We start from the raw sequence: 12,162 nt of genomic DNA on the forward strand, positions 1-12,162 counted from the left end.
ATGCACTATTCAGTAGAATGTATATTCTGTGGTTGCTGATGGAATGTTCTGTATCTATCTGTTAAGTCCATTTGTTCCAAGGTATAGTTCAAATCTATTGTTTCTTTGTTGACTCTCTATCTTGATGACCTCTCTAATGCTTTCAGTGGAGTACTGAGGTCCCCCACTATTATTGTGTTGCTATCTTATTTCTTAGGTCTATTATTAATTGTTTTATAAATTTCAAAGCTCCAGTGTTAGGTGCATATATGTTTAGGATTATAATATTTTCCTATTGGACAAGACCTTTTATTATTATATAATATCCCTCTTTGTCTTTTTTAACTTTTTTAACTTGCATGAAATGTCTTTTTCATGCAAATGAAGGAGGATCAGGAGAAGTGCTTGAGCCCGGGAGGCGGAGGCTGCAGTGAGCCGAGATCATGCCACTGCACTCCAGCCTAGGCAACAGAGTTAGACCCTATCTCAAAACAAACAAACAGACAAAAAAACCCACCAAGTATTAGTATGAATTAATTTTCTCAAAAACATATATATAAATTAATAAATTTATTGTTTTAAAATAAATTTTATAATTAACAAAACTTTTAATATTTAAATAAATTAATTTTAAAATATGTATCTGTTTTGTGTAGATAAAATGTAAAAAGAAAGTAAATGTAGATGTGTGATGAATTAGGATACATACGTATATTTCCCAGCTCTATCCAATGAGACACACCAAAATCAGTGACACCCTAAGGGCAATAAACACACCCAGAGCCCAGATCATGGTTTCTTTCTAAATATTCTCCAATAAAAGGAACCAGGGGCTCCTTGGAGAACAAGTCCATCTCAGCTGGAACAGGGAAAATATAAGCTGATCCTGGAACACCTTGTGGTACTAGCAATAGGAAGTACTTAAAAAAAATTTTTTTTAAGTCAGAGCTATGTAACAAACGTTCTGCACATGTATCCCAGAACTTAAAGTAAGATTTTACAAATATATAAATTAAAAAAAAAAAAAGTCAAGAGTATATGAAAAGGGCACAGAAGCCAACCTGAAAGATCCCTAGTGGCCAGAGTTGGAATAAGCTGAACAACAAAATAAATAAGGATAGTACTGAATTATATACAATGAAAAAAATTAATGCCTATGAATTCACATTGATATAAATATCTGGATAAACGAATGCAGGAGAAGCAACAACTCTTCCTTATGGAAGGAAAATTAGTAAGTAAAAAGGAATGAAGGGAATAGAAAATCACCATTACATCACCACAGTAATAACTGCCATATCTTGCCAAGATCTACACTGACAGATACTAAAAATGGTGGATGAAAGTTTTTGGCATAAATAGGATATGTGGATATCACAAGATCTCAAAGTATAGTCTCCAAAATATTTAGTAATTAAAAATGGGAAATTAGTAAGTTTTCAGTGCAGAATCCTAGAAGATAGCACTTCAGCCAAGTGATCAAGGTCAGTATCATCAGTAATATATAGAAACATCATGTATTTCCTGATATGATGCACTGAAAAAGGCACATTGCCTCTGTAATAGCCCTATCAACAAAGCATAATGTCAATCTAATCATGAGAAAATATCAGACAAACTCAAATTGAGGGACATTCTACAAAAAAGTGAGCAGTACTCTCCAAAAATGTCAAGGTCATGAAAGATAAGGAAAGGGGAGACAAAGGATGCAATGCAATGTAAGATCTTACATTGGATCCTGGAACAGGAAAAAACAGTAATAGAAAATTCAAATAAATTCTGTATTTTAGTTAATAGTAGTATGACAACGTTAATTTCTTAGTTTTGGTAAGTATTATACAGTTATGTAAGAGGATAATACAAGTGTAAGGTGGGTGAAGGGCACACCTGAACACTACGCTATTATTTTTGCAATTCTTCTGAAAGTCTAAAATTATCTCAAAAAAAACTTTCTAAAAAAGCGTAACCTGCCACAGGACTATATAAGAAAAAGTATATGGTGACCTGTTAATTAAAAAAAAAAAAAAACCAGGTTGGGCACAGTGGCTCACGCCTGTAATCCCAACACTTTGGGAGGCTGAGGCAGGAGGATCACCTGAGGTCTGGAGTTCAAGACCAGCCTGGCCAACATGGCGAAACCCGCTCTCTACTAAAAATTCAAAAAATTAACCGGGTGTGGTGGTGCACGCCTGTAGTCTCAGCTACTTGGGAGGCTGAGGCAGGGGAATCACATGAACCCGGGTGGCAGAGGTTGCTGTGAGCTGAGATTGTGCCACTGCACTCCAACCTGGAGCAAGACTCCATCTCAACAAAAAATAAAATTAACAAAACAAAACCAAACCAAGGTCATGCTATATCTCTGCTCAAAACTGACAATGGCCCTTATCATAATCCTAAAGGCCCTTGATGATCTTTCCCCCATTCTGTACCCCCATTACCTCCATAACCAGACATCCTATCATTTTTCTCCTTGCTCACTCTGAGGGCTGTCACTGTGGCCTCAGAGCTGTTTCTCAGACATATGAACATGCTTTTTGCAATTGTTCTCCCCAGGATATTAGCATGTTTTGTTCCTCACCTTTCAGGTCTTCATCTTTGTTCAAGGGTTTTTAATATCCTGGTGAGCCTTACAGATCATTATAGAAAGTTTGGATTTTAATTGTGGTACAATAGGAAACCATTAGAAAGATTTCAGCAGAAATCCTGTTTTAAGTTTTAAAAGATTACTTTGGCACCTGAGAGAATGAATTTTAGAGAGCCAAATGGTGGAAGCAAGGAGACCAATTAGGAGGCTATTGCAATGGCCTATGCAAGAAATAATAGTGGCCTGGATAAAGGTAATAGCTACAGAGGTGGTGAAGAGGGATCAGATTCAGGATGTATTTTGGGGAAATAATCCATAAGACTTAATGAGATGCCATTAGACAGTCAAGTAGAAATGTCAAGTAGATTAATGGGTTACTTGGAGCTTAGCAGAGAGATGAGGGCTAAAAGGGAAAAAGGGAATAGGTTAAGAGGACTTAGGACAAGGTTACAGATAAGAAAAAAGGACCAGAAACATTAAGTCTAGGAAACCCAACAAAATCATAGATAATACACTAGCACAGGTATAAAAAGAATATCTGTGGGAGTACCTAAACCAACTAGGAAAGCTTTTTGGCTTTTTTGGAAGTGCAGTGTACGAGGTGGGTTTCAAAGGATATGGAGTAAATATCTAAGCAATAGGAAAAAGGTTAAAGGCTTTGGTGAGAAACTGGATGGGGGCAGAGCATGAGGAATGGATGTGAAGCAGGTGCCATCAACTGAGAGCAAATACAGAAGATGCAGGTACGTCAGGACAAGGAGATGGAGAAAGGAAGAGCCAGCACCAAACACAGTACCTGCAATGTAAGTTTTCAACCAATGCTGCAAGAATTAACGAGAAAGAGGCAAAAGTATGTTTCCTCCTCCTTACTATCTCATAATCCCATGTAATCTAATAAATCTAAGTACTAGCCAGGTATCTTCCCTCTTCCTTCTCCTAGCAAAGAAAAACAACAGGGCATGGACAGAAAAATTAGAGTAGAAATTATACTTGAGACAGTGAGCAGTCTGAGGTTTATATCATTTCTTTTTCTTTTTTTTTTTTTTGAGACAAGGTCTCGCTCTGTTGCCCCGACTAGACTGCAGTGGCATGATCACGGCAGCCTTGACCTCCCAGGCTCAAGCAATCCTCCCACCTCAGCTTCCCAAGTAGTTGGGACTACAGGTGTGTGCCACCATGCCCAACTAATTTGTAAATTTTTTTTATACAGATAAGTCTCCCTAAGTTGCCCAAGCTAGACTTGAATTACTGGGCTCAAGTGATCCTCCCACCTCAGTCTCTTCAAGTGCTGAAATTATAGGTATGAGCCACCATGCTCAGCTATTTATATAATTTCAGATTAATTTTGTCCCAGCCATTCCTCTAGAAAACAAAATATGGTCAGCTCTCCATACCCATGGAGTCTGCATCCATGGATTCCACCAACCATGGAATGAAAATATTATAAATAAATAAATAACAATATGAATTAAAAAATAAAATTTTAAGATACAGCAAAACAATTATTTACATAACATTCACACTGTATTATTAGGTATTATAAGTAATCTAAGGTGATTTCAAGTATACAAGAGAAATACTGTACCGTTTTATATAACGGACTTGAGCAACTGTAGATTTTGGTATCCAATTCCCCATAGATGCTGAGGAACTGTACACAGAATCTGCATTTTAGCTTTAAGGTCTATAAAATCCCTCTAGCATCCATCACCTCTGAGGATACAACAACGAAACAAAGACCTTAAGGCATGAATTACCATCCCTGGAACAGTGAGATTTCCTTCCAGATACTATACCATGCCCACAGTAATTTGTGTATCTATTCATTTTATATCTTTAATCCAAAAGATTCTATTATTAGCATGACCTTTCATTGCTAATTAATCTTTTCCATACACACAAAATTTCTCCCACAGAAGAAATCATTTCTTCAACTTTCTACAATAGGTATGAATTAATGTGGGGTGAGGGAACAGTGACAGAATGAAAAAATTAAATCTGAGAGTATATTAAATTAGACAAATCATTACCTTTTTAAATGAAATAATCCATAATCATGCTCTGCAAGAAACATCATTGTTCTGACACATGTCAGTAAACAGTTGTAACTGCTCTCAGAGTTAGCTAGCGTAGCTAACAGACAGTCACAGATTGAGGTCATCAATTCTTTATTTGGTAGAGAATTGGAGAGCTGCTCCAGTTCGGAAATAGAACCTTCAGAAGAGCTTGGTAAAATAAGTGCAATGTCCTGTGGGGAGCAGGGAAAAAAAATCGATTTTTAAAATAATTATCACCATCACTTAGCACTTTTGAGAAATACATAGCAATTAATATTCAATAACTATCTCATTAAAATATTGTTGCTACTGTCCCATCCGAAACATATAAACACATTAAGAATAATGAAATTACTTTTCCCTTTTAGAAAAGTTAATACAAGGACACACACCTAAAGGAATAAATATTTAAATATTTTGATTTACTTTTACTTTAAAACAAATCTTTAAAATTTTTTTCTTTCAGTATTGCAATAAGTATAGTTTCTGTTTTCAATAGGTTAAAGGTAAAAAGTATTTTGTACCAAAATAATTAACTTACTGTATTATTTATTCATTTGTATCTTTTTCGGTTTATAAAGAAACTTTTCAGAGAAATAAAGTTTTTCTTTTTCTTTTTTTTTTTTTTTTGAGACAGAGTTTCACTCTTGTTGCCCAGGCTGGATGATCTCGGCTCACTGCAACCTCCGCCTCCCAGGTTCAAGCAATTCTCCTGCCTCAGCCTCCCGAGTAGCTGGGATTATAGGCATGCGGCACCACACCCGGCTAATTTTGTGTTTTTAGTATAGACGGGGTTTCTCCATGTTGGTCAGGCTGGTCTTGAACTCCTGACCTCAGGTGATCCGCCTGCCTCGGCCTCCCAAAGTGCTGGGATTACAGGCATGAGCCACTGCGCCCGGCCAGAAATAAAGTTTAATATACATTAATACTGCAATTTAAGGCTCGGCACAGTGGCTTACACCTGTAATCCCAGCACTTTTGGAGGCCAAGTTAAGTGGATTACTTGAGGCCAGGAGTTCAAGACGAGCCTGGCCAACATGGTGAAACACCCTCTCTACCAAAAATACAAAAATTAGCCAAGCATGGTGGCGCACACATGTAATCCCAACTACTGGGAGGCTGAGGCAGAAGAATCACTTGAACCCAGGAGGCAGAGGTTGCATTGAGTCAAGACTGTGCCACTGCACTCCAGTCTGGGCAACAGAGCCAGACTCCACCTCAAAAACAACCAAACAAAAAAACAAAAAGCCCCCTGAAATTTAAAATATCAGAAAGTTGGATGGATAGAGGAGATGAACATTTAACCACAGTCTTTCAATCAAATATTTCCCTCTACTTTATATATATATATATACTTCTAAATTCAAGTTTTCCAATGCTCAGCAAGTTTAGCTAATGATAACTCTAAAAACTCCCGCTACTCTTTTTAGAAGTAAACTGAATTTTTTTTGAGACGAAGTCTCCCTCTATTGCCCAGGAGTGCAGTGGCGCAATCTTGGCTCATTGCAACCTCCGCCTCCTATGAGGTTCAAGCAATTCTCCTGCCTCTGCCTCCCAAGTAGCTGGGACTACAGATGCATGCCACCACGCCCAGCTAGTTTTTTTGTAGTAGAGATGGGGTTTCACCATATTGGCCAGGCTGGTCTCAAACTCCTGACCTCGTGATCCACCCTATCTCAGCCTCCCACAGTGCTGAGATTACAGGCGTGAGCCACCATGCCTGGCCAGAAGTAAACTAAATTTTACAAGAGCATTTTTGATTATGTTTTATCATCTTTAATTACTTCAATATACTGCAAACTCGTATTCAACTTGGCTTAAACTATAAAACAAGGCTCGAATCAGAAGGAAAACATAGCAAAGTGAGGCCATCAATGAGATTCGTGTGACCAAGGCAGCTAGGATGCCCCAGCGCTCTTCAATGTAGTCATGCATCCCAAAGTGGATTATATAAGAAATATCAACCAAATGGACACTTTGAGGTACAAGGACTTAGAATACCCTTTCTACCAGGTCCCCTTCTTTGTGGAAACAAGTCATACAAAAAAAAAAAAAAGTTCTTTCTTGACCTGAGTCTTAAATGTAACCAAAGTGAATATTTGTTAAGGTAGAAAAAGATAGTCTTCCAACATGGGACTCTATTCTGCCTGAAAAAAAAAATCACATTTGATGACCACTTAGCAAGAGCATTCTGACAAGCTAAAATGCCATTAGGCATAGAAATCTCCAAAGATCTCAATCATAATGGGCTTTAAAAGTTAAAACAATTCTCATTAACCCATGAAACTATAAACTGGAAGTCAATAATAGAGCCAACAGGAAAAAATACTACTACTTTAGCCAACACCTATAAGCAAAGTAGCCTGAAACACACTAAAAGTGTAGTAGCCTTCAAAGATTGCCCTAACAAGAGAACATATTAATTCAACCAAGCTATGAAATTTAAGAATGACTTGGTGTAGCCAGGCATGGTGGCTCTCATCTGTAATCCCAGCACTTTGGGAGGCCGAGGCAGGTGGATCACCTGAGGTCAGGAGTTTAAGATCAACCTGACCAACATGGTGAAACCCTGTCTCTACTAAAAATACAAAAATTAGCCAGGCATGGTGATGTGTGCCTGTAATCCCAGCTACTCAGGAGGCTGAGGCAGGAGAATCACTTGAACCCAGGGGGGCAGAGGCTGCAGTGAGCTAAGATTGCGCCATTGCACTCCAGCCTGGGTGACAGAATGAGACCCCAACTCAAAAAAAAATTACGTGTGTAACGTAATTGGAAGGAAAATGAATTAGACCCTAAAAAATACAGAAACAGTGGCACATAAAGCAATTACCCAAGGTTATGATCTTATGAAGGAAAGAAAAAAGCTCTTCAGAGAAACCCATGAACAATAGCAGGAATAATAAAACATAGATGACAGCTGTTCATTCACAGCCAAAATTTACATCAAGATGCTTAAATACACACACACACACACAAACACGCGCAGAGAGAGACTTTATAAAATAACTATAAATACCTGATCACAGAGAGACTGCAAAATGGATGTGACATATTCAACACACTGTTGGCGAATAACACTGTCTCCAGGAGACCGCACCAAAGCTAAAAGATCCTGGAATATCTCTGCATATCTTTCATCACCTTTAATAGTTCCATTAATTAGATGCAAAATAGCTAATTTACAAGCTTTGTGTGAAGCCAGAGCATCAAGAAGAGCAAGCAACCTGGTGGTTTGGCTAGTATACTGTTTTTCTTTATCTTCTGAAGTGCTGAAATAAAATCAATACATTTAGTAAACAAAGTTCTTGATCTTAAGGCATTGTTTAACTAGTATTTATTTCTCAATACACATCAACTTACACAAATTTTGTATAAAACATTTAATTCCTTGGGTATAATGACAAATTCTCTGGAGTTTTACAATGACTGCAAAAATTTTATAAATTCAGGTTTCTAATATATTTTCTTAAATCAGAGTACTTCTTTAGGATTCACCATTTGAAAACCTCAAATCAAGACCTTCAAGATATCCTGCACATGAAATGATGAAATAAGGCTTTCTAATTTTAAAAGTCTACAAGTATTCACATATACATATGTGTGCATATGTAGGTATATGTGTATATTTACATGTATATATGTTATCTGGGCATTCCAAACCCTAGTTTCCAAATTGTAAGGGAAAAAATATATGTGTCAAAAATAATTTGAGGAAAAAATTTTTAATGCAAAATGAAAATACCTTTGCAAGTCTTCTACAATCAAATCCAACACAGTTCTCATAATCAGAAGTGCAGTTGGTGAGGCAAGGTCACACAATTGAACACAAATACGCCGTAACATATGTTGAATGGGCTGGCAGGTTGTGCCAGAGAAAGAGCGAACTATTTCTTGGAGCAACTTTGCTTGAACATGAAGGTGCATGCTCCACAATTTTCGGGTGTTGAGTGCCACTGATATATCATGTGGCTCAATAACCTGTTAAAAAAGTATAATGTGTGTGTACGTAGATTTTTTAATATTTATTTATAGTCACAAAAACTGTTCAAGAAGAAATGTTATGAAAAGAACATTTTTACTGCATGCTTAAAACGTTTAATTTTCTATTATACAGTTAAACATTTGCTTGAATTCAATGAGTCTAAAAAATATTATTGTTCTCAGGTTAGCAGTTAGTTGAGCAGAGTCCATTGGTGAAGCAACCTAGTTATTGGCAAATTCTAACACATGGTAAGGTGGGGGGGAAAGGATTTAAAATAACAGAAATATGTAAGTACAAACATACACAACAGCATAATAAAACTCACTTTAACAAAAATTTATTTAAAATGTTACCCCCATATTTCCTCAATGACCAACTTGTTTCAGTTTTATCTCCCCCTCATCCAGTTATTTTATGTCTTTTTGGGAGGAAGGGAGATGAGGGTTTTTGTTTTTTAACAAAATCACTGGCTTTTTAAAAAGTGTTACTGCAGTCATTTATAAGATGCATGTTATATGGAAGTGATACCTGAGTTGTTTGCATGGGCAATGGAAGAGGCAGCAGCTCTGAAAGGAGTATGAGTCCAGAAAAAAATCCTTCAGGAACCTTCAAGATTGAAGAAAGAACTTCTTTTAACATTAAAGACCAAGTATTATTGGCCAGAGTCTCTTCTGAGATTGTGAGTTTTTCATTAACTCCTTGTGTAAAAGTCAGTAAAATATCAATGATATCATTCTGAATTTTCTGTTCATCACTATCCAAACGACCTGAGAGGGGGATAGAGCACAGGAGCATATGTAAAGTAACAAGCGCTGAAGGAACACGCATGTCCTTAAACTCAAAGGATCCACCTCTCAGGAGTTCCGTTAACATAGTTTTAAGAAGAGTGAGTGTGCAGCGAGCCATTGAAATAGTAGTAACTCTGTGAAGGGTAGTCCCCATGTTGACATGGAGCCTCCAAGGCTGAGTCAGAATACTGTTCAATTTTTGCAGAACTCGAATAAACGTGTCCATTCCTTCAGCAGAAAAAAGCTGAATAACGGCAAGATTCCATTTCAGATCTTTCTGTTGACCTTTATATAGGATAAGGAAAAGAAACAAAACTAATTACTTATATGTTAATAACTGATTAAGAATTATTAAACTGAATATTTAATAAATGATATTTATTTATAAATTATTATATTCATAATAATTGATTTTTATTATGACAAATATTTACTTATGTTTAATTAAAAATATTTTTCATTATTAAATAAATGATGTTTAATAATTATTAACTAAATATTTAATTTAGTTAGGCTTAAGAATCATAGTTTTTAAAATATAGTAGCCACATTACCTTCAACAGGAGGTGGTGGGCATGCAACATTACAGAGAACACGTAAGGCAGTGGTAAGGCCAACTCCTTCTGGGGTCATCAAGTTATCGATATTCTTTAAAAATGAAAATGAACAGAATATTTCATTTCTTAGTACCCATGAGATTGATAGAAAACTCCAGACAAGGAATTATTTAAAAATATGAGCTTCAAGTTAAGAACATACAATATTTTATATTTATTAAGTAAATTTAAAACATGAACAAGGCCCTAGAGTTCAATGAATTTATCAAGATTATTTTATCTCTGGCATATGTTGTACTATATGCAATATTATGTAAATAAAAAGAACTGTAATGCACAAATTCATTGAAAAGAACCAACTAGAACAAAGATAACATAAAGAAATGTATGAAATTCCCTGTATTAAGAGTTTACAATGGCTACTTTCTATATACTCTTTTCATACATCTTCTCTGCCAAAAATGAAGCAATGACTATATTTAAAAAGTCCTGTGGAGGCTGAATGCAGTGGCTCACACCTATAATCCCAGCACTCTGAGAGGTTGAGGTGGAAGGATTGCTTGAGCCCAGGAGTGAGAGACCAACCTGGGCAACATAGTGAGACCCTGCCTCTACAAAATATTTAAAAATCAGTCAGGCGTGATGGTGTGTGTCTATAGTCCCAGCTACTCAGGAGGCTGAGGTGGAAGGACTACTTTAGCCTGGGAGGTCAAGACTAGAGTAAACCGTGATCGTGCCATTGCACTCCAGCCTGGGTGACACAGTGAAACCCTGTCTCAAAAAAAAAATAAAAATAAAAAGCGCTGTGAGTACTAAACTTCATTCGAAAGTGAGGAAGCAGCAAGGAATGTTTTCGGCCTACATGGCATACATTTTTTTTAAATGCAGATACCAACAGAGTCTAGTATTGTAGCCAGGTGGGGCACAGGTTAGAGGAAAAACAAATACAATTGCCTATGTCCTTAGCACCTGCCTATGCTATGTTTCTAGGTAACAAATAATTATGTTTCAGTTTTCTCAGCTTTCACAGAACAGCATTATCAATCGTTTAAAAACTTGGGGCTGGGTGTGGTGGCTCATGCCTGTAATCCCAGCACTTTGGGAGGCCGTGGCGGGTGGATCACCTGAGGTTGGGAGTTTGAGAACAGCCTGGCCAACATGGTGGAACCTCGTCTCTACTAAAAATACAAAAATTAGCCAAGCGTGGTAGCACGTGCCTGTAATCCCAGCTACTTGGGAGGCTGAGGCAGGAGAATTGCTTGAATCTGGAAGATGGAAGTTGCAGTGAGCCGAGATTGAGCCACTGCACTCCAGCCTGGGTTACAGAGCAAGACTCCATCTCAAAAAAAAAAAAAAAAAAAAACCTTGGAAGAAATAACATTCAAAAAACGATACTATCTCTTAGCTCATAGTAGAGTCTAGACCAAAAAAAAAAAAAGGTTACTATCTCATTTTAGCTTTTCTTTTATTCTAATCCTTTTCCTTGTAATTCCACAAATTACATAAGGCAGCAGGGAGACACAGGGTGAAGTTTCAGTCTTGGATCAACTTCTTATAGACCATGTTAGGATGAGAACCACTTATAATAATCATAATTAATGGGATAAAGATTTACATAAAAATCAACTCTTAACTACATCATGTAATTCACATTTCTAGAACTAAATTTCTTACTGATTAAATAGTTTTACTCAAACCATCGCCATTTATTGAACATCTTGTCAATACTCACTCAACCATGCACAAGTACCCAGAATACATGACCATCTAAATTTACAGGATATTAATTGTACTTCTCCTAAACAAAAGAAAATGTAATGAAAATTTCTAGATGTCATTTGAGGCTCAGAGTAAGAACATGGAAGAATATGATGGCACCATAGGAAGTAAAAGTACTCTTAGGAGAGTTGGAGTACAGTAAGACGAAAGCAGAGAAATCAGCAAAGAAAAATCTGAAGCAGATAAACCCAAACAACACTTTGCTGTGGGTCCCAACAGCAACAAATTAAACATATGAAAATTATTTTAATAACATACACTGCAATTCCAAAACCAAGATGGCTTATATACTCTCTCACACATACACACGCAAACACACATGTGCATGCATGTGTGTGCACACACACTCACGCACAGATTTCACCTGCTAAACGAGAGAGATAATTCAAGGTCCGTTCTGCTCTTCTAACTTGAAACTTTTTATGTGTATATGAGT

General features: G+C 36.8%; 1 protein-coding gene across 3 annotated transcripts in view; it reads right to left on the reverse strand.

The window, feature by feature from the left end:
* VIRMA (vir like m6A methyltransferase associated) overlaps positions 1–12,162 on the reverse strand; it is a 64,817-nt gene that overhangs the window by 13,322 nt on the left and 39,333 nt on the right. For all 3 annotated transcript variants that reach the window (XM_024251247.3, XM_009243959.4, XM_054518676.2), the window contains 5 exons: positions 9,945–10,038; positions 9,131–9,675; positions 8,363–8,598; positions 7,637–7,889; positions 4,594–4,811 (listed from right to left, as the gene is read on the reverse strand). In XM_024251247.3, the coding sequence (XP_024107015.3) occupies positions 4,594–4,811; positions 7,637–7,889; positions 8,363–8,598; positions 9,131–9,675; positions 9,945–10,038 (1,346 nt within the window). The remainder of the gene's footprint in view (positions 1–4,593; positions 4,812–7,636; positions 7,890–8,362; positions 8,599–9,130; positions 9,676–9,944; positions 10,039–12,162) is intronic.

Source organism: Pongo abelii, chromosome 7, assembly GCF_028885655.2.
Source record: "Pongo abelii isolate AG06213 chromosome 7, NHGRI_mPonAbe1-v2.0_pri, whole genome shotgun sequence".
Classification (NCBI taxonomy): domain Eukaryota; kingdom Metazoa; phylum Chordata; class Mammalia; order Primates; family Hominidae; genus Pongo; species Pongo abelii.